The sequence below is a fragment of the Drosophila arizonae genome, chromosome 5 (assembly GCF_054131065.1).
Source record: "Drosophila arizonae isolate 15081-1271.41 chromosome 5, UAZ_ARI_1.0, whole genome shotgun sequence".
NCBI classification, from domain to species: domain Eukaryota; kingdom Metazoa; phylum Arthropoda; class Insecta; order Diptera; family Drosophilidae; genus Drosophila; species Drosophila arizonae.
The window spans coordinates 13,815,298-13,843,015 of NC_142925.1; the positions used below are offsets into that span (position 1 = coordinate 13,815,298).

Consider the following 27,718-nt stretch of genomic DNA (forward strand, 5'->3'; position numbering starts at 1 on the left):
TATTAAAACTATGCGCTGAAATGTAGGCTATGAAATTACAAGTCAATTCTTTAATTCATTAGTGTTGATTAGTTTGTATACCGATTAGATATACATACATACATACATGTAGTGAAAGGAAATCACATTTTATTGGGTTTCGACAACTAATCAAACAAAAAAAAAAATTTAACAAGAATCAAGCAAGTGCTACAACATAATGTGAATACATTGCCCAAATCTAACAAAAATCTGCCAACAAACTTATAAACAAAATATTAAAATAATTTAATAAATAAATAGCTCTATTAAAGCCACATTTTAGCCAGTTCAAAAATATCTTAAAAAGCAAGCCAAAAATAATAATAATAAATTAAATAAAAATCTTTCTAAACTAATTTTATTCAATAATTTAAGCAATTTGCTTAGCTGCAGCTGAACATAAAATATAAATTAAAATACATAGAAAATGAGAAATGAAAAACAATAATAATTAGCTTAGTTCTTATGCAAAAGTCAGGAGTTGTAAATACCTGAGATAAAGACATTTTCAACTTTCGTTTTGGCATAAATCTAATTTTGCACAATAATAATAAAAGAAATCAAAAAGTGCTGTGATAATTAACCAGAGATTTAATGTACTATGTGAATTATTCGAATGCATTCGAATGGCAGCAGAATCATAATTAATAAAATAACAGTAATTTATATAATTAAGTTGTAAGCTAAATTAAATTTTAGATTATTTCAATATTTTTCGCAGTTAATTTTTTATTATAAGTAAAAACTATAAAAACATACATAGATTGTTTTTATTTTACCTTAAATCCTTTCAATCACTTTCCTTTTCTTCTCTCTATAAATCATTAAAAAAAATAACTCAAAAAATAATACAAAAATAAATCAAAATTAATATTTATTAAAAATTTAACATTTTTTTCCTGCTTTTTATTTTGCCTTTTATTTTTAAACACTTTATGAAAAGTATCTTAAGTTAAATTTAATATAATTATTCAGCATAAGTAAGAAAAAATATATAGTTAAAAAATTGCTGCTAAAATGCTAAAGCCTAATAAAATAATAATAATAATATATAATTAAAATATAATAAAACTCTATATGCATTCAAATATTATTTTTCTAATCTTTTCACAATTTAAAAGCTATAAGCTTGGCAGTTTTGAATTATTTACCATTTAATTTAAACAAAGTAAGGCATACAAGAGTATTTTCAACAGTTTCGCTTTGCTTTGAGCCCGCTCTTGAATAGATAACCTCGGGTAACGCTTTACTTTCTGAGCTAACCAAAAATGTTGTCAAAAAAGAAGTTACCGCGCCGCTGCTTGGATTCCACGACTTTCTGGCGATGCAGCAGATATGCCTGCAGCTTTTGGGGCTGACGTGGCCCCCAATCTTTGGTGGGCTGCAGAGCAAGTCGAAATTTCTGCAGAAGAAAATTTTTATAGCCCGATTAGAAATTGGGAGAGATTAATGTGACTTACGGTGAGGAAACTGTGACCCGGCTGCTGGTAGATTGTGTAGAGCGCCCAGAAGGGCAGCTGAGCCACGCCCAGGCCCCAGATAAGCCAGCCAGCCATGTAGGCTGCCTCTGGGTACTCGACGCCCTTATATGTGAGCGGCTCGTAGCTGACCAGCATATAGACGAGCACAAGGAACATTAAGCCCGGCGCCATTATGGCCCAGCAGATGCGCCAATAGAAGCCGGTCTTCACATTCAGCATGAACTCGATGTCGCTGCACAGACGCTTGACGCCATAGACCCAGGAGAAGGCGAACAGTTCAGCTATGGCCATCACCAGGGCAATGAAAGTGCACCCATAGAAGTCCACCAGATTCAGTATGAACTGTCCGCCGGGCGTCATGTAGACCAGCCCACAGAGAAAGCCAACGATAGAGGCGCCTATAGCGAGCTGCCAGTGCTGCAGGTGGGGGAAGCGATCCTTGATCACATTGATCACACAAGTGGCCATGCCGATGTTGCTGCCAATGCCTAGCACTAACAGCATGAAGAAGAAGAGCACAGCGAACATTTGCGGCAAATACTTAAACTTGGCTATGGCCTCCGGATACGAGATGAAGGCCAAGCCGGCGCCTCCCTTCACCACCTTCGATATGTCCGTCACATTGGTCTCGTGGGCCAAATTCCCGAGAATGCCAAAGATGATGCAGCCAGCCAAAATGGACGTAAAGGAATCTATAGTAGTGACTATGATGACATCTCTGTGGCGATTCATGGCAAGAAATTCATATCCGTTATACTCAAATTTATATCAAATCATTTCTTGGACTCACTTGTGAACACGCTTGCTGAAGTCATTGAAGGAGGCGTACATGACCAGTGTGCCAAAGCAAATGGCCAGGGAGAAGAACATTTGGGTGATGGCCGCATACCAGACATGCGGATTGAGCAGCTGACTCCACTGCGGCTGTATAAAGTAGACTATGCCATTCCAGGCGCCTGGCAATGTCAGCGCTCTGACCAGTAGGATCAGCATAATCACGTAGGGAAAGAGTGCCAGAAAGTAGGATGCCTTGCCCGAGCTGCGTATACCCTTGACAAGCGTGAGGGCTATGATGATCCAAGTGGCCAACAGGCACAAGATCATTTCTTTGCTGGGCGTGCCGAGGCCCTCATCCAAACTGTACGGTTCACGTAGCACAGTCTGACTGCAAGTGGAGAGAGGAATCAATGTTTCAGTAGGTATCCTATAGTCGAGTATCCGATCTTTGACTGAAATAGTTGACACTTACGTGAAATAAAGCTCAGCTGAGGATTTGCCCTGTAGAGAGGTGCTGATATTGCTGCTATCATTGGCCGTTGCTCCGGTTGCTACACACTGAGCGCCCCACTCGGCGAGGCAATACGTCCAGGGTAGCACCTCGGAGAACGAGACCACCAAATAGCGGATAGTCAGAGCCATGATGCAGGCGTAGTATGTTGTAGCCAAGGCAGTGGAATACACCTGGCCATAGGCAACACCTGCAAGTCATAATTGAAATACATCAAGTACAAAATAGATAAGATGACAATGGAAATTTATAAAAATTCGACTAAGTTTTTCAGGCCGAAGAAATAGTTTTATATATGTATTTAATACTATTCATTTATTGTTTTCAGTGTACCTCGAAAAATTGGGGCCAAATCAAAGGCGCCAATGCAGCCGCGACTGCTGAACTGTCCGATGATCACCTCCAGGTAGTAAATTGGACGACCCACCAGCAGCAAGACCACCAGATAGGGTATCAGAAATGCACCGCCCCCATTCTCCAGAGCTATAAATGGAAAACGCCAAACGTTGCCCAGGCCCACACTGAGCGCAATGCACGAAAACAGAAACTCAACGCCTTTGCTCCAAGTATCACGCTCGGCTGCCATGGGCTGATCGGCTCCCTCCTCATCCATTTCCAACTGTGCATCGTGATTTAAATGTGATTAATCGTAGCACTTGATATACCCAAAGCTTAACTTACCAATTCGGAGGTGTAGACCACACAATCTATCTCCTTCGTCAACTTGAGACTCTCATCCATTCGTTTAAGCTTTGCGAATTCTTTGCTATCCATGTTTATGTACGAGCGACGAGCGATGCAGGAACAACAGTGCATGTGCTGGAATGAATAGGTCTTTTATAGGGCACACGCGCCTACCAATTATTATATAGGGTTTACGATAAGAGATGCATTGTCTCTTTGCTCTCTAATATCGTACGAGATTTGCTTCAAGTTGATAAGCCTGCAATTAGAGCTAGCAGAATATACAGATACGCTGATAAACAATTAATAAACTGGAAAACATTTTCAAATACCTCGACAGTGAATATTAAAAGTTATTATTTTAATTAATGCCTTAAGTGCAGCTTAAATGTGAAATACTTAATTTTATTTGCTTACTAACTAGATGCCTCATTAATAAAAAAAAGGCCATTGCAGACTTTTGTGCGGGCCTAAAATTTAAATATATCAAAATGATGTACCACATCTTATAATGTGTATATGCTTATATACACGCCAGCAGCCCCTGTGGGTTTTATTCAACTAAAAGGTTGTCAGAAAAACCGAAGTCTGAATACAAATTTTGCTAACATATGAGGCCAATTCAAAATCGGCAGAAAAATTTGTGTTATGAAAAAAGTATTGCATACTTTTATGCGATCAAAAAATTAGCTATGTCGCCATTTAGAAGCTGTGCCTCAAAATTAAGTTTTTAACGAAAATTTGGCTGAGGTAGCAGGCGAACAGAAGACACAGAAAATTGCTATGAGAAATGTGCACAAAATTGATTGCATACCCCAAAATGTCATATGGTAAATGAATTATTGCAACATAGATAACAGAGTTAAATCACGGGTCTGTTCAGCTATAAATCAATTAAGGTTGAATTACTGGGACATAGATTCCAAACGAATCATTTATTAAAAACTTCCTAAGATCTATAGGGTAGAACGGTATTTTCCCTACGTAGTATCATCTCATTGGCAATTGTTTACAACTTTCCTGTATGAAACTCATTCATCATTTTTTTTAGATTGGTGATGGGTGCAACAGCTTCTGTGTGTTTTGGGCAATAAACCCCTATCAAATAAGCAGCAGCTCAAGTTCAATGTACACTCATTGAGGCAACCCAGACTGTTAAAGCTAGTAGTCAGAATTGTGTATTTAGTATTATTTAATTATCATAAAACTAGAGAATTTCTAAAACATTTTGGGTACCAGACAAATTTTAGCCAAATGCAAACAGAACTTTTGAATAGAGATAAGCATACTAAATCAAATGTGTGCTAAGACTGGGTTATTAAGGCCAAATATGATATACATAGCTTTATGAGTATTAATCCTTCTCACTTTAAAAAAATTTATAGAGCTAGATCAAAGAGAACACTCAAATTACATTTTAACATTGACTACAACCTTTTTTTTTAATTTTTAAATTTTAATATTTAAATAAAAAATAACTTTTGCACAATAAAAACAATTTTTAATAAAAATTAAGCTTGCATTTTTTATCAAAGCTAGAGTTCAAATTATAGAAATTAACATTGGAATCAAATAAAATAGTAGCTTAACATATTCTCAAGTCAATATTTGAATCTCACGTGTAACACTTTTAGGTAAAACGGGTTTCACTCGGTAAGCGATGAGCACTGCCAGCCACCTCCAACTGGTACGAGCAACGCGACGCGACTAATTTGAAATCTAACTGATAAACCGAAAAGAAATATTCGCAGCATCTCTCGGACGGGGGCTTGTCACTGATTGTGATTATGCTATGATTTTTGTTGCTTTTGTATTGGTATACCCTATCCATCCAGTTGGATCTAGTTGAGGCGAGAGAAGAGGGGCGAGTCAGTCTGCTGCTCGCAAAATGCAAAATGGTTTAATTGAAAGTTCTCTTTAATGCGCCGCCGATGCACTTAAGAATATTTTCTTATATATACACATGCACAAAATATAAAGCTGATCTATTGGTAATTTCAAAAGTGGGTGTTCTACTCTACAAGGTTTTTTTGTTGAGAATATATATATTTCTATAAATGTAAATACAGTATAAAATATTAAATATGTATGCATATATGTGTATAAATAATAAATTCAAAATAATTGAACAAATAATTATTTAATTATCGCAAAGGTCTACATACATGTACATCTATCTATATATATAGATATATATTTCTATATATAAATATACATATATAGTTATATATATAAAAGAATACAATATAATGTTAGTCCTTTCCAGATTGTTGTTGTTGTTGTAATTCTTGCTATGGCAGCTGCAGTCTTAACACTTCATGGGCCGGCACTGGCTCAAATATATTTCGCCCATTGTTGCCAATTATAATTTTGACAAAAACATTACTGCAAATGAGAGGGAGAGAGGACAAAATGGATTAGTTTTGATTGTTTGTTGTGCAGTGTTCAGTGCTCGTAACAAGTGCCGCTTACCATTTAATACTTTCTTAATTTTGCTAAATACATTGTCCTATTTGGGTCTATTCCAGTACAAGTTCTGGAACATCTGGAGCATCGTTTACATCATTGGCTAACATTAGGTTATTTCTGCGACGAGAAAATGTTGAAGATGAGTTGTAAAATTAAAATTGCTATAAGCAAAGCAAATGGCGACAAAATAAACTGCTACACACAGGCTCGAACCCGTTGAAGCTAATTCACAAAATGAATATGGACCCCAAATAGTCATCCGAGCTGACAGTTTAAACTGACAGTTTAGGCTGAATTTATGATTAAAATGTTGTTTGCTTTATATGCAAATGTTGTTTATCAATTGATAGCTTCATTCTTTCTATTTAACCTGATGTATGAAATGTAAACTAAAAAATCAAGTTTTTGGTCAAATTATTATTCTTATTATTCAAAAAAAAAAAAAAAAACAAGAAGTTGCGAAAATTTAAATAATATTTTCAGCAGAATTTATAATTCAGCGGTAGAGCTGACATTGTGTCAAACTCGTAGCTGTTAAATATGTTTTAATAATCCATAACTATTATTTAGAGATTTGCACATAAAATTTGAATTGATTTTAATATAATAGAAATCTGGTTTCATGCATTTACTTAAAGCTCAATGAATCAGCTTTGTATCTAGCGTACTTGTTACGAGCTGTCACGCCATATAGATATACTAATATATATATGTATACATATGTATATAAATAACTTACACAGTGCGCCGCAAGTGATCGAGCTCGTCCTTAAGCATGGCATTCTTCTCGCCCAGCTTTGTGTGCAGCTTGACGCTACGCTCATTGCTCTCCTCCAGCAGCTTGATGACGTGCTCCTGGCTATGTAGCTTTGTCTGCTTGGCGGTTAGTTTGGAGCAGAGATTTTGGAATTGTTCATTTGTTGCTGCTAGCTCGTTGGTCATCTGTGTGTGTAAAGGGGAGAATGTTTATAAAGTGATTTCAATTCGAATCCCTGTTGGTTATTTGCCTGTGTAATGAGCGTATTTTTATCACTGGTTTGAGCCATAATTTCATTTAATTTGCGATTGCTCTCCAGTTCGCGTTGCTTCATTTCCTGATCCAGATAATTGATGCGCTCACCGCGCACGGCCAGCACCTGGCGATGGTGTTCGTTCTGCTCCTCTAGCCGGCTGACTTTAAGCTCCACCTTGTTTAGCTCCTCCTGTTTCTGTTCCAATTGCAGGCGCAGCGCTTGCTCCCTCTGCTCCTGCTCGGCTAGACGCATCTGTTGACGCTCCAGCTCGGCCTGCAGATCACTATCACAGAAAAAGAGATGTTTTACTGTATTTAAAGCACATCGCACAATTTCCGTTTACCATAAATGTTCCGCATCCGGTTCGGGCTCGTTACTCGTTGACTCCGACTGCAGCGTCTTGGTGAGCTCCTGGTCTTGCAGCTGTGCTCTCTGCTCGGCCATGATGGTTTCCTTCTCGGCCAGATCTTCCATCAGCTCATCCATTTTCTTTTGGAGTATTAAGCATTCGCTCTGCGCCTGCAACACTTGACTCTCCAAATCCTCAATGCGGGACAAGAGCTTCTCATTCGATAGCCGAAAGCCGTCTATGGTGGTGTCGCTCTCTCTTTGGCGCTGCTGCAATATCTTATTGCTGTGGGTATTATTGATTGTAAGTTTTGAATTCGAGATTTCAATGGTCATGTCTCACGTTTTCTTCAGATTTTTAATCTCGGCAATCATGTCCTCCAGAACACCTGCTTTCTTCACCAGCAATATATTCTTATCGGCCAGCTCTAGAGCGAGATCGTCGCAGCGCTTCTGCGATATATCAAGCGATGTTTTGAGCTCGTCTCGCTGCTTGCGTATGTCCACCACATCCATCTCCAGTTTCGAATTGGCTGACACTAGCTCACTGTTCTCTTCAGTTAGCTCGCATATCTGTGCCCTTAGCTTTGCGGATTCGTCGTTGCCAGCAGCTTTACACATTTCCATCAGCTCATTGTCGACGACAGCCAGCTTGTTGCTCTGCAGAGTTATGTAAGCTTACATTCATTTGATACAGCTCTATCTCCAGTAGCTGTTACTTACCAGGTGGCCATCTAGCTGCCGGCGTAGCTCTTCTTGACGCAGTGTCTGCAGGCTGTTGTCCTTCGACTGCACCGACGCGATCTGCTCGAAAATGAACCAGACGCCCTCCCTGAGTGTATTATGGCACAGGTTTCTGAAATCATTCAGCGAATGAGCAGCTGAGAAAGGATTCAAGTTAATATAAGCTTAGCGAATTGTGCGAGTGAATGCCAATTGAAGCTCACGCAGATTTTTGGGCATGGCAAGCAAGTCATCACGGTGCACGAGCACCTTGCAATTATCGTTGTGCACGATGGCGACCAGCTTGTAGGAGTAGCCATGGCGTTTTCCACGAAAGTCCGCCGCCTTTCGCATAAACTCAGACTGCATGTCCTCTAATCCTCTCTGGAGCATCTCCAGGGCCTGTGGACAGGGCAATGGCTCAACTCCATCTTCCTGCATGCGCACGCATATCGATGTTTGACTGGAAGTTTGATCACCTTTCTTTTTGGCCTGCGATGCGGGCGTTTCCGAATGCGATCTCACCACAGCTACTACAAGGCGAGAGAGGGAGAGTAGTGAGAGAGTGGGTTAAATAAATTAGACAAATAAGAGTGACAACTCACAATGGGCTCCATCTGCCGCAGACGAGCGTAAGCGATTGATGCGCTGCTCGGTCAGCTGATTCATGCGCGGCCGGGTAAACTTCGTCTTTGTCTTGGGCGGGGCATCCTCCGAGTCGGCATCCGTGCGGCGCGATAAAAAACTTGTTGCAGATGTGGCAGAGCCTACGCTAAGACCCGGCGTTGTGGGCTGCGACACGGCCAAAGGTTTATTTTCTGCATTATTATTATTATTATTATTGTTGATATTATTAATGTTGTTGATATTATCATTGCTGTTATTGCTGTTGTTATTAGTAGTTATTGTGAGATTACTATTGGCATTACTAGTAGTTGGATTATTAGTAGTATTATTAGCATCATTTGCATTATTATTGGTATTATTGGTATTGTTGGTGCTATTAGTATTATTATTAGTAGTCGTTTTATTGCCGGCCAGGGCTAGAGCTGACTTCTTAAGATTTGGTAGACGTTTTATCGGTGGTCTGTTCAACTGCAGTAATAATAATAAAAAAGAAAAAACAATTATTATATTTCATTTAATTTTGTTTACGCTGCTCCTTACGGACTGGCTCCTAGATGGTTCATTCTTTTTGGGCTCCGTAGTTTTAGCTACTCCACTTTTGCCGGTTGTTTTAGATGTTGCTATAGAAAATCAAAGTAAGTTGATGAGCCACAGAATTAATTGATTGATCTCGCTTTACCACGTGATAAGACAGCGGAATTTTGCATATTGGCTATAATGCTGATGCTTCCCAGGCTTCACTAAGTAATTACTGTTCCGAAAATAACCGACTGACTGCATATGTGTGAAAAAGATCTAGAAATAAAAATAATATAATTTCGAAATACGAAACGTTGCGTGTAATGTTTGATGTTGAATGAATTAAAAGATTTCAAACATTTCTGAATTAGCACCGTTAACTGACAATAAATAGAAAGCCTGCTTTGACTGTGGATCTATTTAGCTTAATTCTTGGCATAAGTCTTTCAATCTTTGCACAGTGATACTCAACTTTGAACCACTGTGCCAATTGCAAGTGCCTCAATTCAGTCCGGGTTTGTCTAGAATAGCGCGATAAAAACAAAAATGCAAACATAAACAAATGCAAGGCAGGAGCACGACAAATGGGGTACAACAACAACAAGCGAATCGCTGCTCTCTGGCCACCCACTCACATGGAGCTCCGCCCCTCACGAGCGGCTGCAGCTCGGTAAAAATAATTGAAAATTGAGTCGTTAAAAGCAGCTCGTGCAATTTGCATTTCAGTTGCGTTTCGAGCGCCCAACGGAACAGACGTCAATCAGAAACTGAATGTTAGTGTGAGTGTGAGTGTGAGTGTAAGGCGAATACATTGTGAATAATATGAAAAGCGAATCACAGTCGCTGGCTAATATGCTCTAATATTAAAAACAAATTTAATTTGTTGATGAAAGCCAAACGTGTTGTCACACAATCTATGACACTTCAAATCAATAGACTTGCATATATATTTCGGATTTGCAATAGTGCATGTAAGTTACCAGGCGATTGGATCTAGAGAGGTCGTAATGCCACAGCCGAAACCCTAAAAGTGATTTTAATCAGACGTTTTTCTATTGCAATTGATTTCCCTGCTACGCGCTGGGCTTGTTCTCTTTTTCTCTTTTTTTTTTTTTTTTTTTTTTATTTTTGCAATTTTTCAATTGAGTTTAATCAGTGACGTAGCCACTGATGTTGCCCATGATTTAGTTCGAGAGGGATTCTCGTGTGCGCCCTACAAAATGGTTGGGGCAAACTAACAAACAGATTATAGTATAGATAAAAATTATTTGAGAAATAGACATACATATGTGGAATAGAGGAATGTACTTTTTGAAAAGTTCTAAAATAGCTAAAGTTCGGAGTGGGCCTTATTTCTGATTGGGGTCTTTTTTTAAAGGAACCATCTTCTAGTATTGCTTCTAAATCACATCCTTAGCTGCTCTAATTTGGAATTTTGTAATATGAGCAATATTTCTCTTATTTAACTTTGCTGTGCTATACACTGAATTTCGACTTACCAGAGATCTCTTAAAGTATTATATGTTTAATAATACAAATATTTTCGATTTCCCTATCCGCTTTCGCTTTTAAAATTAATTGTCAGCTATGGCATTTTCTGTAGATTATTCTTGCAATGTCAAGAGCTATTGCAATTCATGGCGCATGTTCTATGGCTCTGTGTGTCATTGACATTGGATACTAATGATTAGATGCGCAAGGCAATTAATGATCTAAACGAGCTATGGAAGCAGATATAATAATTTCCGCATATCAACTAAATAGGAATCTAAAATCTAAAAATAGATAATTTAAACTAAATATTAATCCAGCTTAAAGCTATATTCGGCATTATTATATAAGACCGGAATGTTGACTATTGAAGTGTTTACCATTTAACAATAATATGAATATGTTGAGTACACAGAAAACTAATATACCCTACTATAATTTAGTAAATTTTAATTTACATGTAGAACAACCCCTCAATTGACACATAATTAATGGCGTTTTAATTGTAGCAACTAAAAGGTAAACTCAGAGAATCAGTGAGACAGAGAGTGAGAGAGAGAGAGAGAAAGGCAGAACAAGTAATTTATTGAGATGAGAATCGTATGCATCATAATTTTATTGGCAACCACCTGCTGCTTGCCACCCACCCACGCGTGCAATCGTGTGCCACAGGGAGCCACCGCAGCGAAGTCGCCCGTGGATGAGAATTTCGTTGTGTCCGTGGCGGGCCATGCACAGAGCTATGTGCCCGGCCAGAAGTACAATGGTGAGTGGAGCAATTCCAAATCGAACTGCAGGCAGCTTCAGTTTGTTCACCTCTTCCGCAGTTACGCTGAGTGCCTATTCGGGTCTATCGTTTGTGAGTTTTATGCTCGCCCTGGAGCTCGAGTCGGGCGCTACGGAGAGCGATCCGAATGCAATGGGCGCCTTCGAGCTGATCGACTTGTCGGAGACACGCTTCAGTCCACGCTGTCCCAACGTCGTGGAGAACACAAATACGAATCTGAAAACCCACGTGGACGTCGTTTGGGCAGCTCCGACCATGGCGGGTCAGGGCTGTGTGCTGATACGTGCGACAGTGATGCAGCACCGCGATGTTTGGTTCATGGACGATGGCCTGCTGACCAAGCGCATGTGCGAGGAGGAAGTGGACGACATCAATACACAGCCCAGCATTGTGGATCCATGTTGTGCCTGCGATGAGGCCAAATATGAGGTGAGCAGGAGTCCGGAACGATTCCTCCAAAAGTTAGCAGCTCTTACATATGCCCATCTTTCCCAGCTAACCTTCGAGGGCAAATGGTCGCGGCACACCCATCCCAAGGACTTTCCGGCCAACAGCTGGCGCACGAGGTTCAGCGACATCATCGGCGCCTCGCACACCATCGACTATCGCTTCTGGCAATACGGCGAGCTGGCTAGCGAGGGCTTGCGCGAGGTAGCCGAGCACGGCTCGACGCGCACACTGGAAAGCGAGCTGAAGGATCAGAGCGAGCACATTCGAACGATTATCAAGGCACGCGGCATTGCCTATCCAAATGTGACGGGCAAAACATTTGCAGTCTTTCGCGTCGACTCCAATCATCATTTGATCTCGCTGGTCTCCATGGTGGATCCATCGCCCGATTGGATAGTGGGCGTGTCTGGGCTAGAGCTATGCTTGCCCAATTGCTCGTGGGTGGAGAACAAGGTGCACAATCTATATCCCTGGGATGCGGGCACCGACAGCGGTCCCTCCTACATGGTCAGTCTATCTATCTATATATCTAGTATTTATATGTAATATGATATCATGTTATCTACTTTCATAGTCTGCCGATCAGCCACAAGTGCCACCCGACGTTGTGCGTCGCATCAAGTCCAACTTTCCCAATGATCCACGCTCTCCCTTCTATGATCCCACAGGCGCGGAAATGAAGCCCTTGGCTACTTTGCACATAAACAGACGTCGTCTCTATGAAAAGAATTGTGAAACACCTGACGGTAAGCTCCGATTTAATCTGCAATAAGATCTCTCAATAGATCTCTCCATCTTCCTTTCCCTTTCCCAGCGGAGCAGTTGCCTATGGAATGCGGCACAACCGCCTGGTCACGTTGGGATGAGTGCAGCACCAAATGTGGTCCTGGCAAACAGTACAGAACCCGCGAGTTTAGGAATCCAACACTAGCCATGGTAAGGAGCAACTTCGACTGTGAATAAGCCAATCTCTATCTAAAATTCTCAAACACCAGCGTCACAGATGCAACAATGCATTGCGTGAGGAGAAGAACTGCATGGGCCGCAAGTGCGCCACATTCAACGAGGAGGCCTCGGAGGGCGCGCAGCCGGAGGCAGAGCAACCCAACATGGATCCCGAGTGTGGATTATCCGAGTGGAGCGAGTGGTCCTCGTGCACCGTGACCTGCGGCATAGGTGAGCTGGTGCGCACCCGCCACTACCTGAACAGGCGGGCCAAGAAGAAGTGCCAGAAGGCCAGCAAGGCGCGCTTGCAAGAGACCAGAGTCTGTGAGGCCATCGACTGTGGCGGCGACATAGGCAACGAGGCGGCCGGCGAGGGCGAGCCGGAGGGGGGTCAGGCGGAAGGCGCTGGAGAGGATGGCAATGCGGGCTCAGCGGAGAAGCGTTCGCTATTTCGCAACTTCCAGAGCTTCAATCAGCGCAGCGAGGACTATATACCGCCAGTGTGTGGCGTCTCGCCCTGGTCGGACTTCTCGCCCTGCCTGGGACCCTGTGGTGGCACCGGCCAGCGACGTCGCATGCGCAAGGTGTGGAACAACAATGAAGTCTACGGCGTGCACGATCCCTCAGATGACGGCACCGATCCCTGTCGCCACATCAAACTCATCGAAGTGGTCAACTGCACGAATCCCAGCTGCGATACGATTGTGCCCACCTATTGCTACGATTCGCTGCGCGTGAGCCACTGTCGCGACAGCGACGTGGCCAACTTCTGGTACTACGATCACGTGAGTGATCAGTGCGCCATTTACTGGTCGGATCGCTGCGACACGAATCAGAACAAGTTCAAGTCGAAGGAGGAGTGCGAAGAGACCTGTCGCCTGCCCCGCCATAAGCAGGAGCTGCAGATCGAGCGCCTCAGCTCGGAGAAGCCGCAGCCCGTCGATTGCATGGTCTCCGAGTGGATTGCCCACAGCTGCAATGCCAGCTGCGGCGACGGCGTACAGCTGCGCACACGTCGCGTCTTGCGCACACCCAAATACGGCGGCAAACCTTGCCCCAAGCACCTGGTGCGCATGGACCGCTGCTATCAGCGCTGCGACGACATGTATTCGGTGAGCGGCGCCTATGGCGAACGACGCCACATGCCCGCCAAGCTGCAGCCCCAGCTGGAGCCGCGCGATGAGTGCCGCTACTCCGAGTGGTCCGCCTGGACGCCCTGCACGGCCAGCTGCGGCGATAACTCTGTCCGGCAGCGTACTCGCACCCTCCTCAACACGGACCTGAGCTACAAGTGCAAGGACAGGGTGCGCATCGAGAAGTGCGTCATGATGCCGTGCCTGCTCGACAGCAACGACGACAGCGACAAGTGGTGAACGCGATTCCCACTGAATCAGCATGCCCGCTGAATACTCTACATACATCTGTATATCATATTAAACTGGCTACAAGTATTAGCAGATCCCATGTCGATCGAGGCAATGGCTAACAATTATTTATCGTATTAATAACATATTAATAAATAACATATTAATAACTAAATTATATTGATATAGGGGAATATTTCATTCTACATTCCTGCATGAGGCAAACATATAGGTAGGCTGAATTAAAAAAGAACTTCTCTAATTTAAGCAGCAGAATTTCCTTATTTCAAATAAATAAAACAAAAACCCAGAATAAGCCCAAATAGGGCAATATTTTCCACAGTTTTACAGCTTCGATCAAGTCAAAAAGTGTTCCAACAGTTTCTTTAACAAACAGTTGAACTACTTTCCATTATATTTATTAGTTTTACGGCACGTTTTCGATCTCATATGATTTTCGCCATATGTTTGGGCGCTTGCTGTTCATCATTGACCTACATAAATTGCTGCTGGATAGCTAGGCTATAAAATATTTAGCTCGAGTTCTCGCAAAAGTTCAAAGAACCTACGCAAAATAAATTAATTGGCGCCCAAGCGATGCAAAAGCCACACAGAAATTGTTGACGGCTTATTGAGGAACTCAACTCGAAATACAAATATTTCGAACGACCCAGGCGAACCAATTAAGATGGGCTTGAAGCGTCGCGACGCAGTCTGAGATATATGTATAATTGAAGCGTTACGTCAACTAAACGAAAAGCGAAACCCAAACCAATTCGGACAGTTATCATTGAGCCGTCACAGCGATTAGAAGTGCTGGGAAATGTGTCGAAGAGTTCTCTTATTATTAATGCTGAGTCTCAGTTGGCTCAGGCTCATTGCAGGCGGCTGTAATCGGATACCGCAAGGCGCATCGGGAGAGCGTTCGGCAGTCGATGATAATTTCAAAATATTAATCGATGGCAATCCGACGACCTATATACCCGATCATCAATACAATGGTGAGTGGGAAGAGTGAGTGGACGAACAGTGGCTAGAGCTGGAGAGAGATGGGGAGCTGTTCTATATGAATAACATATTCTGCTTCTCAGTATCCCTCTCCTGCCCGACCAGCCTGAAGTTCATTAGCTTTACGTTGATTGTGGAAAGCGAGGATCCGTCGATGGCCTACAGCGGACCGGACATGGCCGGACACTTTGAGCTGTCCGACACGGCAGAGACTCGCTTCAGCACTGGCTGCGAGAACATGATCGAGAGCACCAATACGAATGCCAAGACGCGCATCGATGTCTCCTGGATATCGCCAAAGCAACCGGACAGTGGCTGTGTTCTGATCAGGGCGGGCGTGGTGCAGCATCGTGACGTGTGGTTCATCGACGATGGCTTCCTGACCAAGCGCATCTGTCCAGAGGAAATCGATGAGCTGAACAGCCTAACGCCATCGCTGCAGAGCTGCTGTGCCTGCGACGAGGCCAAGTATGAGGTATGAGTATTTCAGCTCGAGAACTGAGCAGAGCTCATCTCTTATATATTTATCAACTGCTCTATAGATCATATTGGAGCGCAAGTGGGCCAGGAATACGCATGCCAAGCATTTTCCAGCCGAGGCTTGGCGCACACGTCTGGGCGAAATCATAGGCGCCTCGCACACCTACAGCTACCGTTATTGGGCGTATGGGGGGCGGGCCAGCCAGGGCATGCGCGAAATGGCAGAGCACGGATCCACGCGTACATTGGAGCAGGAAATCAGGGATAATACACAGGTGGCCGAGTTTTGACTGGACAGTGACTCTCCTAAGCCCATTCGCTCTAACTTTGCTGCTCTACTCCTTTTCTAGAATGGCGAAGTGCGCACCATAATCAAGGCGCCTGGGATCGGTTACAAAAAGAACATCTTTGGCACCACCTTGGCGAATGCGCGCGTCGATCCACAGCATCATCAAATCTCGTTGGCAGCCAAAATCGATCCATCTCCAGACTGGATAGTGGGCGTGGCGGGCTTAGAACTGTGCTTGAGCAATTGCACTTGGCTGGAGCGCAAGGTGCTCAATTTATATCCCTGGGATATAGGCACCGACTCGGGTCCCTCGTATATGGTGAGAGCAGATCAAGTTCTTTTGACTTTAAGCTAAACTGATTTCCTTCAACAGTCACCCGATCAGCCCCAAGTGCCGCCGGATGTTATACGCCGCATTACTTCATCGTTTCCGAGCGATTACCGTTCGCCGTTCTTTGATGATTCAGGTGCTCCAATGAAACCGCTGGCCACGCTTTATGTGACCCGAAAGAAGCTATACATACGCGAGTGTGAGGAGGGTGAGGCTGGACAGATAATTATAACTAAAAACTATCATAACTCATCCACCCTGATCTTCCAGTACCTCAAGACGGTCCTTTGGAGTGCGCAACTCATCCGTGGAACGAGTGGAGCAACTGCAGCACGCGCTGTGGACCTGGCTACTCGCAGCGCTATCGCAGCTACAAGAATCCTGCACTTGCAGCCAGCTACAATTGCGACAATCGCATGGAGGAGGTGCGTCAGTGCCAGGGCACGAGATGCGGCGCGGACGATGAAGGAATGGGAAATGGTGAATTTAATGAGGATGGCAATGGTCCGGCGACCATGGCCGAGTGTGAGATGAGCCAGTGGAGCGAATGGTCGCCATGCTCAAAGACCTGTGGGCGTGGCATATCGACACGCAGACGCGACTATCACAATCCCCAAGCGAAGCCGCGTTGCCAGTCAGTGGTGCGACTGCCTCTCGAGGAGACAAGGCCGTGCTCGGGCATCGATTGCGGTGGCTCCATAACCGACAATGGTGACATCGATGGGCTACAGCCGGACTCTGATCCTTTTGGAGAAACCAATGAAGCGGGCTTCGATACTAATAGACCCGTCTGGGGCACGAATAACAACTACAACAACAACAGAAGGCCAAGCTTGGACAAAAACAATCAAGGCTGGAGTGGAAACACTTTGACGAAGCCCAACTACCCAGAGCAAGGCAAGAGCAACCGACGACTGCCCTACGAATTGGAGCGACCCACAGTGAATAGCTATTATAATGAGCAGAGGAGCAATAGCTACAACGACTACAGGCAGAATAACCGAGAGGAGGGCATCAATGACTACAAACAAGATAACCGAGAGGAGAGTTACAGCGACTACAAACAGGATAGTCGAGGCAATAGCTTCGACAGCAAATACGAATCAGGCGCCAGCGTCAACGACTACAGTAATACCCTATACAGAGGCGGCTTGACCACCCGTGCTCCATTTACTCCACACTATTCAGGCTATGGCCTGGGCCAGCAGGAGACGGTCGGCAGCAATTACAACGTGATCCAGGACTACTGCTACGAGAAGCCCTTCGCCTCGACGGTCCCCTGCCTGGCCAATCCGGTCATTGTGCGCAACTATTGGTTCTACGATCACGACGATCACCAGTGCAAAATCTTCACCACAGACAATTGCGACGAGAACAACAATCGCTTTCGCACTCTGATGGCCTGCGAGGGCACCTGTCTGCTGCCCCAAATCAACTCTGTTCGCACCGACGATCCCGAAGAGAGCCCGTTTGCAGGTGACAACGCCTATGGCGGCGATACGTTCCAGACCAGCGGCGGCGGCTTCAGAGGCGATGAAGGCTTTGGCCAGCCCATGGCACAGACAAGAAACAAATATAGCAATGCCAGACGTGGCAGATATGGCAGTTAATCATTTGAATTTAATAAAGATTATGCAAAAGCAAAAATTATTTAGACACGTTTTTGCCTTGGTTAAGAAGGGACGATATTCCAAATATCGTATATCCCTATAAAGGATATATATGTAATTAAATATAACTTGACAAGTTGAGCTCACATCTTTATTCTTAAGAAAAAAGTCTATATGCCTAGCCTTTCTTAGGCATTATTAATAGATCTATGTCTAATTTAACACGCTTGAAGAATAGATATATATAATTTTCCACATTTTTGTATTTTTTTAAAGTTGCCTCTAAACGAATTTGTTGGTTAAATAGTTCCATTTGAACAACATTAATATCTGCCACATGTTTCCTAATTCCAAATACTGTAAGCACTTCATATAGCCTTATAAAGCATATGTTCTCCATTTACACAATAATCTTCAGAAGTCTTTAAGCCATGGTTCTCTCTTTATTCTCCATCTGTTTTCTTTATAGTCTTTACTTACAATCTCTTTTCGTTAAGCGCTCAAGCATAGGCGGCTCTCTTGTATAATATAGTTTGTTTTTCCGGCTTTTGTGGGCAGTGTCTGCTGATAAGTGAATTTTTTTGTATTTGTATCAGTGGGTCAGAGAAATAAAGTTCTCTTGCCGGGCAGAGCTTATCATCGTCTCTCAGCGGTTGGCTTTTTGCGAACCCACAGCCAGAACCGAAAGAACTGTTTGACGCTCAGTTTCAAACAGTAGCTCAAGACGACAAGTCAGACATTTGAGAATTTTATTCGAGAACTTAATAGAATGTGGTATTTATTGGTGGTGTACGTGCTATTGCCGTACTCTAGCTGGGCATTGATCTGCACACGTCATCCGGCCAATACCCATACGCCCAAGTCTCCGGTGGATGAGAACTATGTGATAAGCATAACGGGCAATCCGGAAACCTATATACTCGGACAGGAGTACAACGGTGAGCGCGTGAGTTCATTGACCTTGCGCTTGAACTTCAAAAGTCTGTTTCCGATTGCTCATGAATCGTTTAAGTGCGTAAAAAAAAAAAAAAAAAAAAGTGCTTAAGAGTAATCGATGGGATGATACCCTGTTCTCAGCTTTCTTAACTACATTCAGATTAACTTAGTGGCAAATTCTAATCAGTATCTGTCTAGGAAATACACTTCCACAAGTTCATCCTACCCTTTACGTTGATTTATTTTTACTCAATGTCTAAGTGAACGAGACAAAGTTGAGAGTAATCCATTTGCTGATACTCTGTGGACAATTTTTACTCGTATTTACTAAGTGATTCAGAAATTCTAATCGCAATTTTCCGCTCTTTCATTATACTCCTGCCATTCTGTGTGTACAGGGTATATTAAAAAAAAAAAAAAGAAAACAAATACAAACGTTTCGCAATACTTGCGCTTTGTAAACAAAATAGAGGCATTCGCTTCAGTCTTATCAGGATATTGCGAATTTGAAAGGTCTCACGATTTTCAAGGTCGGCTTCCCCGATAGCTGCCGTCTATATACAACATATGATTTCTTATTTCATTGGCGTTATTTCTCTTTTTTTCGACAGTTTCGCTGAATGCATTCAATGGACATCGCTTTATTAGTTATATACTGGCGTTGGAGAATGAGAACGGCGACTTCAGCTATGTCAACGATCTGGGTCGCTTCGAGCTCAGCAATTTGATTGAGTCACGTTTCAATCCCAACTGCATTAACATGGTGGAGAACACAAATACCAATCCCAAGACCCATATACATTTGACGTGGATAGCGCCCAGTGAGCCGGGCAACGGTTGCATATTGATACGTGCAACGGTGTTGCAGCATCGCGACGTCTGGCACATGGACGATGGCGGACTGACGCGTCGCATATGCGAGGAGGTTGTCGATGATGTCGAAAGTCAGCCTACGGGCATTGCTCTAAACCACCCATGCTGTGCCTGCGACGAGGCGAGATATGAGGTGAGTAAATCGATTGAGTAAACCAAGTGCTACAGACTATATCAATAGAATGGGAAAAATCATGTCAGCTACAGGCTGTCATCTGGCAAGATATCATATGACTCCATCGAATTCCTTTTAATTTATAATTTGTCTAAAATCAAAGAACTTTCCTTTCTAGCTAACATTCGAAGGCGTCTGGTCACGTAATTTACATCCACGGTATTTTCCAGCTCGTGGTTGGGAGACACGCTTCTGTGAACTGGTAGGCGCCGCACATAGCTCTGACTATCGCTTTTGGGAGTCCGGTCAATTAGCTAGCGAAGGAATGAAGCAATATGCCGAGCACTGCACTTCCCGCCTGCTTGAGCGTGAATTTAGCATCAACTTTCGAGTGAGTGTGACGCATCCCTGAAAAGCTTTCAATTAACCAAGTCTTATTTGCAGGATCAAAAGATACGCACCATTATTAAAGCAAGGGGACCAGCCTTTCCCAATCTAAATAGCAAAACCATGGCATCGGTACGTGTAGATCCCGTGCATCATATGATATCATTTGCCTCCAAAATTGAGCCCTCACCAGATTGGATCGTGGGCGTAAGTGGGCTGGAATTATGCCTACGCAACTGCACGTGGTTGGAGTCAAGGATGATCAACTTGTATCCCTGGGATATAGGCACAGATGCGGGACCCACTTATACGGTAAATAAAAGAAGGCGTGGCACATCAATTGGAATTGATTTTGTTCCTTCTTCTTCCTCTTCCAGTCACCCGATCAGCCACAGGTGCCGCCAGATGTTATCAGACGCATACGGTCCGATTTTCCCAATGATCCGCGTTCACCGTTCTACGATGAGTCGGGAGCGCCGATGAAGCCTATGGCCATTCTAACAGTGAAACGCCAGCGCATCTACGAGCGACGCTGTGCAGATGAAGATTGTAAGCAGTTTTAGAATCTAAGCATACAAAAATAACTAAAATTCACATTACTTTAGCTAACAATGATCCGGATGTGCCGCGCGAATGTCTAACGCATCCGTGGTCCAGCTGGAGCGATTGCTCATCGAAATGCGGCGAGGGCATGCAGTACAGAAGACGAGTCTACAAGCAACCAGAGCTGGCCAGGATTTATAATTGCAACGTGCCGCAGTATGAGGAGCGCGCCTGCGACGGCCAGGTCTGCAACCTAAGCGGCAGCCCAATGCGGCCTATTGATGATCAGGATGAATTCAACATGGGTCTCGAGTATCAGCAGCAAGGAAATGCATATCAGAGACGCGCTGAATGCCAACTGTCTGGATGGAGTGGCTGGAGCCCATGCAGCGTCACCTGCGGAGAGGGCTATCAGTCGCGGCAACGACAATACTTGAATCCCAGCGCCGAGCTGAAATGCCAGAGCGTGCGACGGCTAGAGCTGCAGGAGACGCGGCCATGTGCGGGCAGAGCCTGTTTGGGTAACTTAAATGGAGCCGACATTGAAGCGCCGTATGACGAGAGAGAGCCACAGCCAGAGCTGGAACAAGAGCAGGAGAATGAGCAAGAGCCTTTTGGCAACAGTAATTTCAATAGGGATTACGATGTGGAGCAAACGGATGAGGGTCGTAGACTAGGTGGCTTTGATGTAGGCAACTTGAAGGGCAGCGAAGGAAGATTAAATTATGGGCAAGCGCCACGACTGGAGGATGTGGAGCGCTCGTCTTGGAACCGTAGACGACCCAGCGACAAATACAGAGAGAATGAACAGCGATCCCGTTATGGCAACAGAGATATGACTGACACACTGGTACCTGCAGAGCAAGAGGAAGATGATCAGCAGCAGCGCAAGTCCTGGAACAGAGTAAACAACAACAACTATAATAGAAACTTGAATCGAGAAAATGTCGAAGGCGAAGAAGATATGGATACGAACTTGGCAAAGCGCTGCTTTCAAATGCTGCGAACCAATCAGCCACGCTGCAGAAATCAAACAATCGTCGGTCACTTTTGGTTCTACAATTTCTGTGTGGACGAGTGCATGTTATTTGCGGCGGATCCCTGCGATCGAAATGTGAATAAGTTCAGCAGATGGGAGGAGTGTGAAGAGTGCCGTCGTTCCGAGTTTCAACAGCTGCAAGAGCAGCGGTCCATCTCACATGAATGCGAGCTGATTTTAGCCTCGCAGCGGGCGCAGCAAAGAAATCGTGAAGAACAGCTCAGCAGCTCCTCTAACGGCAGAAGGCGAAATAATGGCAATCGGCAATGGGGCTAAGTGTGAGATTGTAGTCTAGGATAATTTTAATTAGTTGAAAATATCAGAACTTTTTTCTTTAGTTTAATAAATATTAATTTTGAAACGTGGTTCCTAACTAATTTGAACTACCGTTATAATTGAAAATGAAAAGTCATCGCGCCAAATTCGATAACACTAGAATGTACTCGATACTTTCTCATATGTAGAAATTAAAATATTTTTAAATTATTCTAGATTGTACATTTAAATATTTATTTGCATACAAATAATTAAATTGGTACTCGTAATATATAATCAGAAATTAATTTCATGTTTACTGATGAAACGCAATAATGATTAACTTTGGCATGTAATGGCAACTCTGTCAGTATTGTACAGCAAAATTTCGGAATCAGAGTTTAAAGAGTTTAAATTAGAAAAAAATAGGAAAAATGCAGCAAAATCGTTTAAATGTTATACGTAGTCTATTGGCGCTTCGTTCGCTGTCACTCCAGATACCCAAATATTCAAGCACAATTGACGATTCTCCCAGGCCACAGCAATTAATATTTCATCGGTATCTTACACAAGCAATAACAACAAAAACAAAAACTGATGAACAAAAGGCAAATAAACTAAAGCAAAAGATAACGCTTATTGGACAGAATGAATCCATTAACATTACCACTCTCGAGGAGGCCCAAAAGTTGGCCAAACGTCGCGATTTGCATTTGCTGCGTTTGCAACAGCCGGATGCAAAAACCGGTCGCCTGGTGTTCAAGTAGGTGAAGTCGAGGTGGTCTATGCACTATTCTTAATACTTATTTTTTCAATGTAGATTAGTCACATCTGCTGAAATGTTAGCTGACGAGACACAGGGCAAGGGCACTACCAAATCTACGGAAAAGCAGGGCACCAAAAAATCGGGAAAGTCCTTAACCATTGGCGCTCGAATGGCCGAGCATGATTTGTCTTCCAGGTTAAAGAATATAATCAAATGGCTAAATAAACGGCACGAGGTGCGCATTCTCATCCAGGGAAATGTGAGTGGCGCCGATGAAGGCAATGTGGATCGCATTGTCAAGGCCATTGAGACGACCATCAAGGAGCCGCAAGTGATTGGCAAAATCGTGCAAAAGCGCCAAAAAGAAAACTACGTCAAATTCAACATAATCCCAGTGACACCTGCAGCGCAAACGGAAGAAGCTACTGTAAAGCAATTGTGACAACCAATGGGCCTATTTATGCCCATCCCAACAGCTCCAACAGATAAGCTCCTAATTGATTTGTCTCCGATATTCGGTAATCTAGATACAGTCCAGGCAAAGCAGAGCTACTCCACCTGTCGGAGCCAGGAACAAAACAAACCAGATGGCAATAAATCGATAGTAGCTGGCGTTGTCTCAATCGTATTCATGTTCGTCTTAAAATATGTCATTTGGATACGCGCATTGTCGAGCGACGATCAGTTCAGTGATGAGAGTATGAGCAGTATGGAAAGTAGGAGCACAGATATGGATTAAATTAATCATTTGCAACAAGTCTGATTACTTTAATTGTTAATAGACAATAGTTAATGACAGCGTCACATAATTTTGCTTTTTGATTTCTTATGCCATTTACTTAAGCAAATACATATATTTATATCCATCATCATTTCTGTTGGTATATTCTATATTTGATATATTATCTATAAACAAAGGGTTAGTGGGAAGTTTAAAAAGGGTTCCTCTACAAATTTGTAAATCAAACAAATTTCTCCGATAAACGCTTCTGGATTTACGATTGTTCCTATGATAAGGATGGCTGGATATTTGTCTTCCTCTGTTTTTATTAACTGTATGTTACATCATTTTGCAAAAATAAAACGCATTTTTATACATCTCTTTAAGTACGTTTTATTTACTTTATAAGCACTTAATAATATAGTGCTATTGATTTATTCATATACATGTAATATTTGATTTTATTTTATTAATTTTCGTTCTATTTATTTTTGAGGCTATATTTGTGTATTTGAATATGAAACATAATTAAATTTAAATAACATATAAACTATTGAAGTATAATTTCATATGAATATATATGTATATAAATGGAGTTTCGATTAAAGAGGACATTGCACATAAATAAGCTAATTATAAAATAACAAAAAATTATATAAAGCTTGCTGTTTTTTGGTTAATCAAAAATAAGTTAATTTATGTGTTGTGTATTTTTAGATATACAATGTTTTCAAGAAGTGAAAGACAGGCAGAGGTAAATCTGCAGCTTGAACAAATTCTAAATGGACTTCACGGAATATAATCAGGTATTGAGGCTGTATAACATATATGCATAAATAGAAACTAAGACAAAACAAATAAATTACTTAGACAAAGTTTTACAAATACGGCACAAGGAACTTTTGCTATTTAAAATTAAAAACGTTAAATAAAGATTTGTGAACAAAAGCTATTTGAAGAGCAGTTGAAAACTTGGAGTGATAAAACCTCACATTCCGCTGACAAACCGATAATCGGGTTAAGCTTATTATATTTTTTTAAAACATGGACATTTCGTAATTAGCAGATAATTTTTGGAATGAGTCACAAACTAAATAAATTAACTACAGTAAATGCAAAAGCGTGTTGTTTTTTGGATAAGCTGCGTTCTTGTTGCTTTCTTTTTCTTTTTTTTTTTTCTCATTGTAGTTGATGTTGTTGGTTCCACTTACTATTACAATAAGAGCTTTAGACGCGCTGTATTTCAAAGAGCTTGACCTCCGTATCATACCAAATAGCCGGCTCTACATTCCGCAAATAGATAACGCCCCAAATGTAGGTGCGAAACCAGGCCGTAGTTCCAGAATTCGCTTGATATTTTCGTATTAAGATGGGATGCGGCACAGGAAGCAGACCCACCAGGGTGCCATGCTGCAAGAACTTCAGTATTTCCGATTCGTCAGTGAGACCCTTGTCAATGCAAATCTTTTCCACCTGCGGCACTAGCACCTGCAGCAGGCGCATTATCGTTTGCAACGGTAACTTCGAGCGCCAAGAGACAATCCATTCGGGTGTGGGCGTCCAACGATCGTTGTCACCTGGCACCATGCGTATGCTGGCTCGATGTGCAACCGATAGACGAGTCTGATCCAGCGTAGGCGATGCGGACTTGGCGGGCGACAGGTCGTTAGCCTTATCATTGGGATGCGGATGCTCGCGTTCGGTCATTTGACCTATGTTTGGAGTATCCAGCAGCGATGTTTTCAGTGTGCCCGGCTCGGCGGGCTGTGCAACCGGTGCTGCGGAATCCAGCTGTGTGTCGCCTAGCTGTGAACGCTCATGCGATTCCGTTTCCGATTCGAGATCCTCTTCGGCAGTACCAGAAGCAGCAGCAGCCGCAGCTGCAGCTGCAGCAGCAGTCTTCTTGTTCGCTACAACATCTTCAACATCTTCGTCTTCCTCTTCATCCTCCTCGTCAATATAATCGTCTTCGGGTGCTTGTGCCGATGGTAGTTCCTGGCTAGTCGTAGTTGTGGCCGGCTTTCTCTGTGGCACGCGTGGTAAATTAAATTTGCCACCCGTTTTTCGCCCACTTAGACACTTGGCTATGCCTGCCATATCTGTCGGCAAATTGGCCATGGCATGAAAGACATGGCGTTTGCGTATGATCGTATAAACTAAATTCGAATTTCCATCAAATTGGTACTGTATAATGTTGTTGAAGATCTCCAACAAGAAGAAGACCAAGTGGTGATTGCTTGGCGCCGAGAGCAGAAACCAAGGCGTACTAAAGGCTTCCAGCAAATGCAATAGCTTTACGCTGGCCACCATCGACAGGGTTTTTAGATATGGCGAAACATTCACCAATATTGTCAACAAGCAATCAAACAGTGGCTGCAAACGCTGATGTCCTGTGGCTATAATCTTGTGAAACACTGTGATAAGCAGATCCGCATGGGTGCCAGTGAAGACCGGTATATCCATGGGCACCGTGGCCGAGTAGGCCTTGTTTAAGCGCACGCCAAAGTTACGTTCACCTAAGTAAAGCATTGTAGTGAGGTTTAATTCATTATTGTATTAATCAATAAAATCATTTAAGTCTTACCCGATAGCAGCAGCAGTATAAAGACGCCGATGTGCATGAGGCCAACGCGCGATTGATCCGCACGCGAATAATTCAAATGATATAGTATTGGTATGAGTATGTCAAGCACATCCGAGCTCTTTAGTACAAAGTACAAGAACTTTTTGTTATAGTCGCAGATCTTCCAAAACAGAATAAGTAGTTCCTGATGACAATGCAGGCGTTTTGTTGAATTGGGTAAATAGTTTTGGACGAGCGGATTGTTCAGTAGCCGCGTTATGCCACGCAGCACAAAATGGAAATCCTCATCGCGATGAACGCGTGATAAGTAATTGATAAACAGATTATCGCCACAGCCGCCCTCGTCGTATGGCGTGACCAGCACGCCTCCAGCATGAGCCAGTTGATGTTGCTGCTGTTGTTGTTGTTGCAACTGCTGGTGCTGTACGACCATGTCATGGTCGAGCGTAACTATAAGCAGTTGCAAACAGGCCTCTACCAACGGCTCGGTCGTGTCCGCGAATATCAAATGGTTGTAGGGCACACCAAAGCCAACCGGATCATAGGAGCAAACAGTGTTTAAGAAAGAGGTGAACAGAGGCAACGCATGTCTGTTGTCTGCGGAGGTGAAGTAGGCAATCCACTTGTTGGGCTCCTCTGATTGCTGAGGTGTACGATACATGGGCTCCGAGAAACAGGTGAGCAGCAACTTCAATAGCTCCGTCCGCCTGCGTTCCATGTGCGCATTACGTGGCGGAGATTGAGCAAATCCTACACCGGCCTCCCAGATGTATTCGCAGCTATCAATATTGGCCAACTCCTCGGCCTTCTCTGGGCCTGCGCGCCTCGTTGCCGTCACAGTGAAGTCTGGACAGAATAATAAATCACATATGGCATTGATAAGGGATTGGGCCAGGGGCACAGTTTGACCATGATTCGCCTGCTCTTGAGCGGGCAGATTGCTCCAAAAGAAATCACGCCACTTATCATCCTCGAAGATGTAAGGCAATATTCGTATGAGCAACCTTACGCAGTTCAGCACACATTGTTGCTCCGCCTGAGTGCGACAGCTGCTGTCGACAGCCTGGGCCAACTTTTCTACAGCCTTGTAGCAAAGTGTAGCTAAATTTGCAGGATTATCGTTTCTAATTTGACGTATTTCACTTGCTGTCACCAGTGCGAAGACATCCTCCAGCGTTGTTTGATGCGCTTGCCAGAATTGATCCCAGAACTGGTCATCGTTGTTGTCAATCTTTTGATTCTTCTGCGTCAGCTGAACAATTGCTTTGCGAAAGTTTAGCTTTGAGTCGGTGTTTCCCATATTGTGTGGTTGTTAATGTGTAAATACGCCTTTGTTGCAGCTACTCTGTTTGCTATTGCCTCAAACAAAGTGAAAACAATTGCAGTGTTGGAGTTTTACATAAATTTTGCTTCGTCTTCAATGAGAAAATTAAGAAATTCGCCTACGCACGACTAAGAAAATAGAGTAGCAAGTGTGTTGTTGTTGTTGGTTGCCAGCAGAGGTGTCATAGTGTATCGATTTGCTATCGAACTCCAACAAGTCTGGCAGCACTTGCTTCATAATCGCTGAC

General features: G+C 43.1%; 7 protein-coding genes across 21 annotated transcripts; 4 read left to right on the plus strand and 3 right to left on the minus strand.

The window, feature by feature from the left end:
• Nucleotides 1-1,157: 1,157 nt before the first annotated feature.
• On the minus strand, nucleotides 1,158-5,740 carry LOC108617294 (sodium-dependent nutrient amino acid transporter 1). 9 transcript variants are annotated; one of them, XM_089469456.1, is made up of 7 exons: nucleotides 5,640-5,740; nucleotides 3,472-3,609; nucleotides 3,124-3,409; nucleotides 2,752-2,980; nucleotides 2,293-2,667; nucleotides 1,482-2,220; nucleotides 1,158-1,423 (listed from the first exon to the last, which is right to left on the minus strand). In XM_089469456.1, the coding sequence occupies exons 2-7, from the start codon at nucleotides 3,604-3,606 to the stop codon at nucleotides 1,280-1,282; spliced, it is 1,908 nt and encodes a 635-aa protein (XP_089325582.1). In that variant the 5' UTR covers nucleotides 3,607-3,609; nucleotides 5,640-5,740; the 3' UTR covers nucleotides 1,158-1,279. The 9 variants fall into 9 exon arrangements, with proteins under 9 accessions (XP_089325582.1, XP_089325575.1, XP_089325579.1 ...); XM_089469449.1 differs by lacking the exon at nucleotides 5,640-5,740 and adding an exon at nucleotides 5,094-5,193 and having other exon boundaries at nucleotides 3,472-3,745; XM_089469453.1 differs by lacking the exon at nucleotides 5,640-5,740 and adding an exon at nucleotides 5,094-5,192.
• On the minus strand, nucleotides 5,596-9,535 carry salto (cytoskeletal protein salto). 2 transcript variants are annotated; one of them, XM_018013027.2, is made up of 11 exons: nucleotides 9,334-9,534; nucleotides 9,195-9,274; nucleotides 8,633-9,122; nucleotides 8,252-8,560; nucleotides 8,028-8,185; nucleotides 7,648-7,964; nucleotides 7,300-7,590; nucleotides 6,951-7,239; nucleotides 6,683-6,885; nucleotides 5,947-6,060; nucleotides 5,596-5,859 (listed from the first exon to the last, which is right to left on the minus strand). In XM_018013027.2, the coding sequence occupies exons 1-10, from the start codon at nucleotides 9,359-9,361 to the stop codon at nucleotides 5,994-5,996; spliced, it is 2,232 nt and encodes a 743-aa protein (XP_017868516.1). In that variant the 5' UTR covers nucleotides 9,362-9,534; the 3' UTR covers nucleotides 5,596-5,859; nucleotides 5,947-5,993. The 2 variants fall into 2 exon arrangements, with proteins under 2 accessions (XP_017868516.1, XP_017868515.1); XM_018013026.2 differs by lacking the exon at nucleotides 5,947-6,060 and having other exon boundaries at nucleotides 9,334-9,535.
• A 334-nt stretch (nucleotides 9,536-9,869) lies between these two features.
• LOC108617476 (spondin-1) lies at nucleotides 9,870-14,385 on the plus strand. 5 transcript variants are annotated; one of them, XM_089470050.1, is made up of 7 exons: nucleotides 9,870-9,964; nucleotides 11,174-11,430; nucleotides 11,492-11,880; nucleotides 11,947-12,408; nucleotides 12,476-12,647; nucleotides 12,716-12,837; nucleotides 12,897-14,385. In XM_089470050.1, the coding sequence occupies exons 2-7, from the start codon at nucleotides 11,256-11,258 to the stop codon at nucleotides 14,217-14,219; spliced, it is 2,643 nt and encodes an 880-aa protein (XP_089326176.1). In that variant the 5' UTR covers nucleotides 9,870-9,964; nucleotides 11,174-11,255; the 3' UTR covers nucleotides 14,220-14,385. The 5 variants fall into 5 exon arrangements, with proteins under 5 accessions (XP_089326176.1, XP_089326174.1, XP_089326177.1 ...); XM_089470048.1 differs by having other exon boundaries at nucleotides 9,872-9,952; XM_089470051.1 differs by having other exon boundaries at nucleotides 9,874-9,946.
• A 137-nt stretch (nucleotides 14,386-14,522) lies between these two features.
• LOC108617381 (spondin-1) lies at nucleotides 14,523-17,968 on the plus strand. The gene is made up of 6 exons (XM_018013169.2): nucleotides 14,523-15,211; nucleotides 15,302-15,693; nucleotides 15,761-15,973; nucleotides 16,049-16,306; nucleotides 16,361-16,526; nucleotides 16,589-17,968. Exons 1-6 carry the CDS (start codon nucleotides 15,034-15,036, stop codon nucleotides 17,926-17,928), a joined length of 2,547 nt encoding a protein of 848 aa, XP_017868658.1. The 5' UTR covers nucleotides 14,523-15,033; the 3' UTR covers nucleotides 17,929-17,968.
• Nucleotides 17,969-18,617: 649 nt separating this feature from the next.
• Nucleotides 18,618-22,259, plus strand: LOC108617382 (spondin-1). 2 transcript variants are annotated; one of them, XM_018013170.2, is made up of 6 exons: nucleotides 18,618-18,866; nucleotides 19,476-19,870; nucleotides 20,031-20,243; nucleotides 20,297-20,551; nucleotides 20,617-20,788; nucleotides 20,845-22,259. In XM_018013170.2, exons 1-6 carry the CDS (start codon nucleotides 18,698-18,700, stop codon nucleotides 22,095-22,097), a joined length of 2,457 nt encoding a protein of 818 aa, XP_017868659.1. In that variant the 5' UTR covers nucleotides 18,618-18,697; the 3' UTR covers nucleotides 22,098-22,259. The 2 variants fall into 2 exon arrangements, with proteins under 2 accessions (XP_017868659.1, XP_017868661.1); XM_018013172.2 differs by having other exon boundaries at nucleotides 18,745-18,874.
• Nucleotides 22,260-22,400: 141 nt separating this feature from the next.
• mIF3 (mitochondrial translation initiation factor 3) lies at nucleotides 22,401-23,711 on the plus strand. Its single transcript, XM_018013173.2, has 2 exons — nucleotides 22,401-22,839; nucleotides 22,897-23,711. The coding sequence occupies exons 1-2, from the start codon at nucleotides 22,511-22,513 to the stop codon at nucleotides 23,282-23,284; spliced, it is 717 nt and encodes a 238-aa protein (XP_017868662.1). The 5' UTR covers nucleotides 22,401-22,510; the 3' UTR covers nucleotides 23,285-23,711.
• An 845-nt stretch (nucleotides 23,712-24,556) lies between these two features.
• On the minus strand, nucleotides 24,557-27,718 carry LOC108617425 (protein HID1). The gene is made up of 2 exons (XM_018013231.2): nucleotides 26,148-27,718; nucleotides 24,557-26,079 (listed from the first exon to the last, which is right to left on the minus strand). Exons 1-2 carry the CDS (start codon nucleotides 27,445-27,447, stop codon nucleotides 24,791-24,793), a joined length of 2,589 nt encoding a protein of 862 aa, XP_017868720.1. The 5' UTR covers nucleotides 27,448-27,718; the 3' UTR covers nucleotides 24,557-24,790.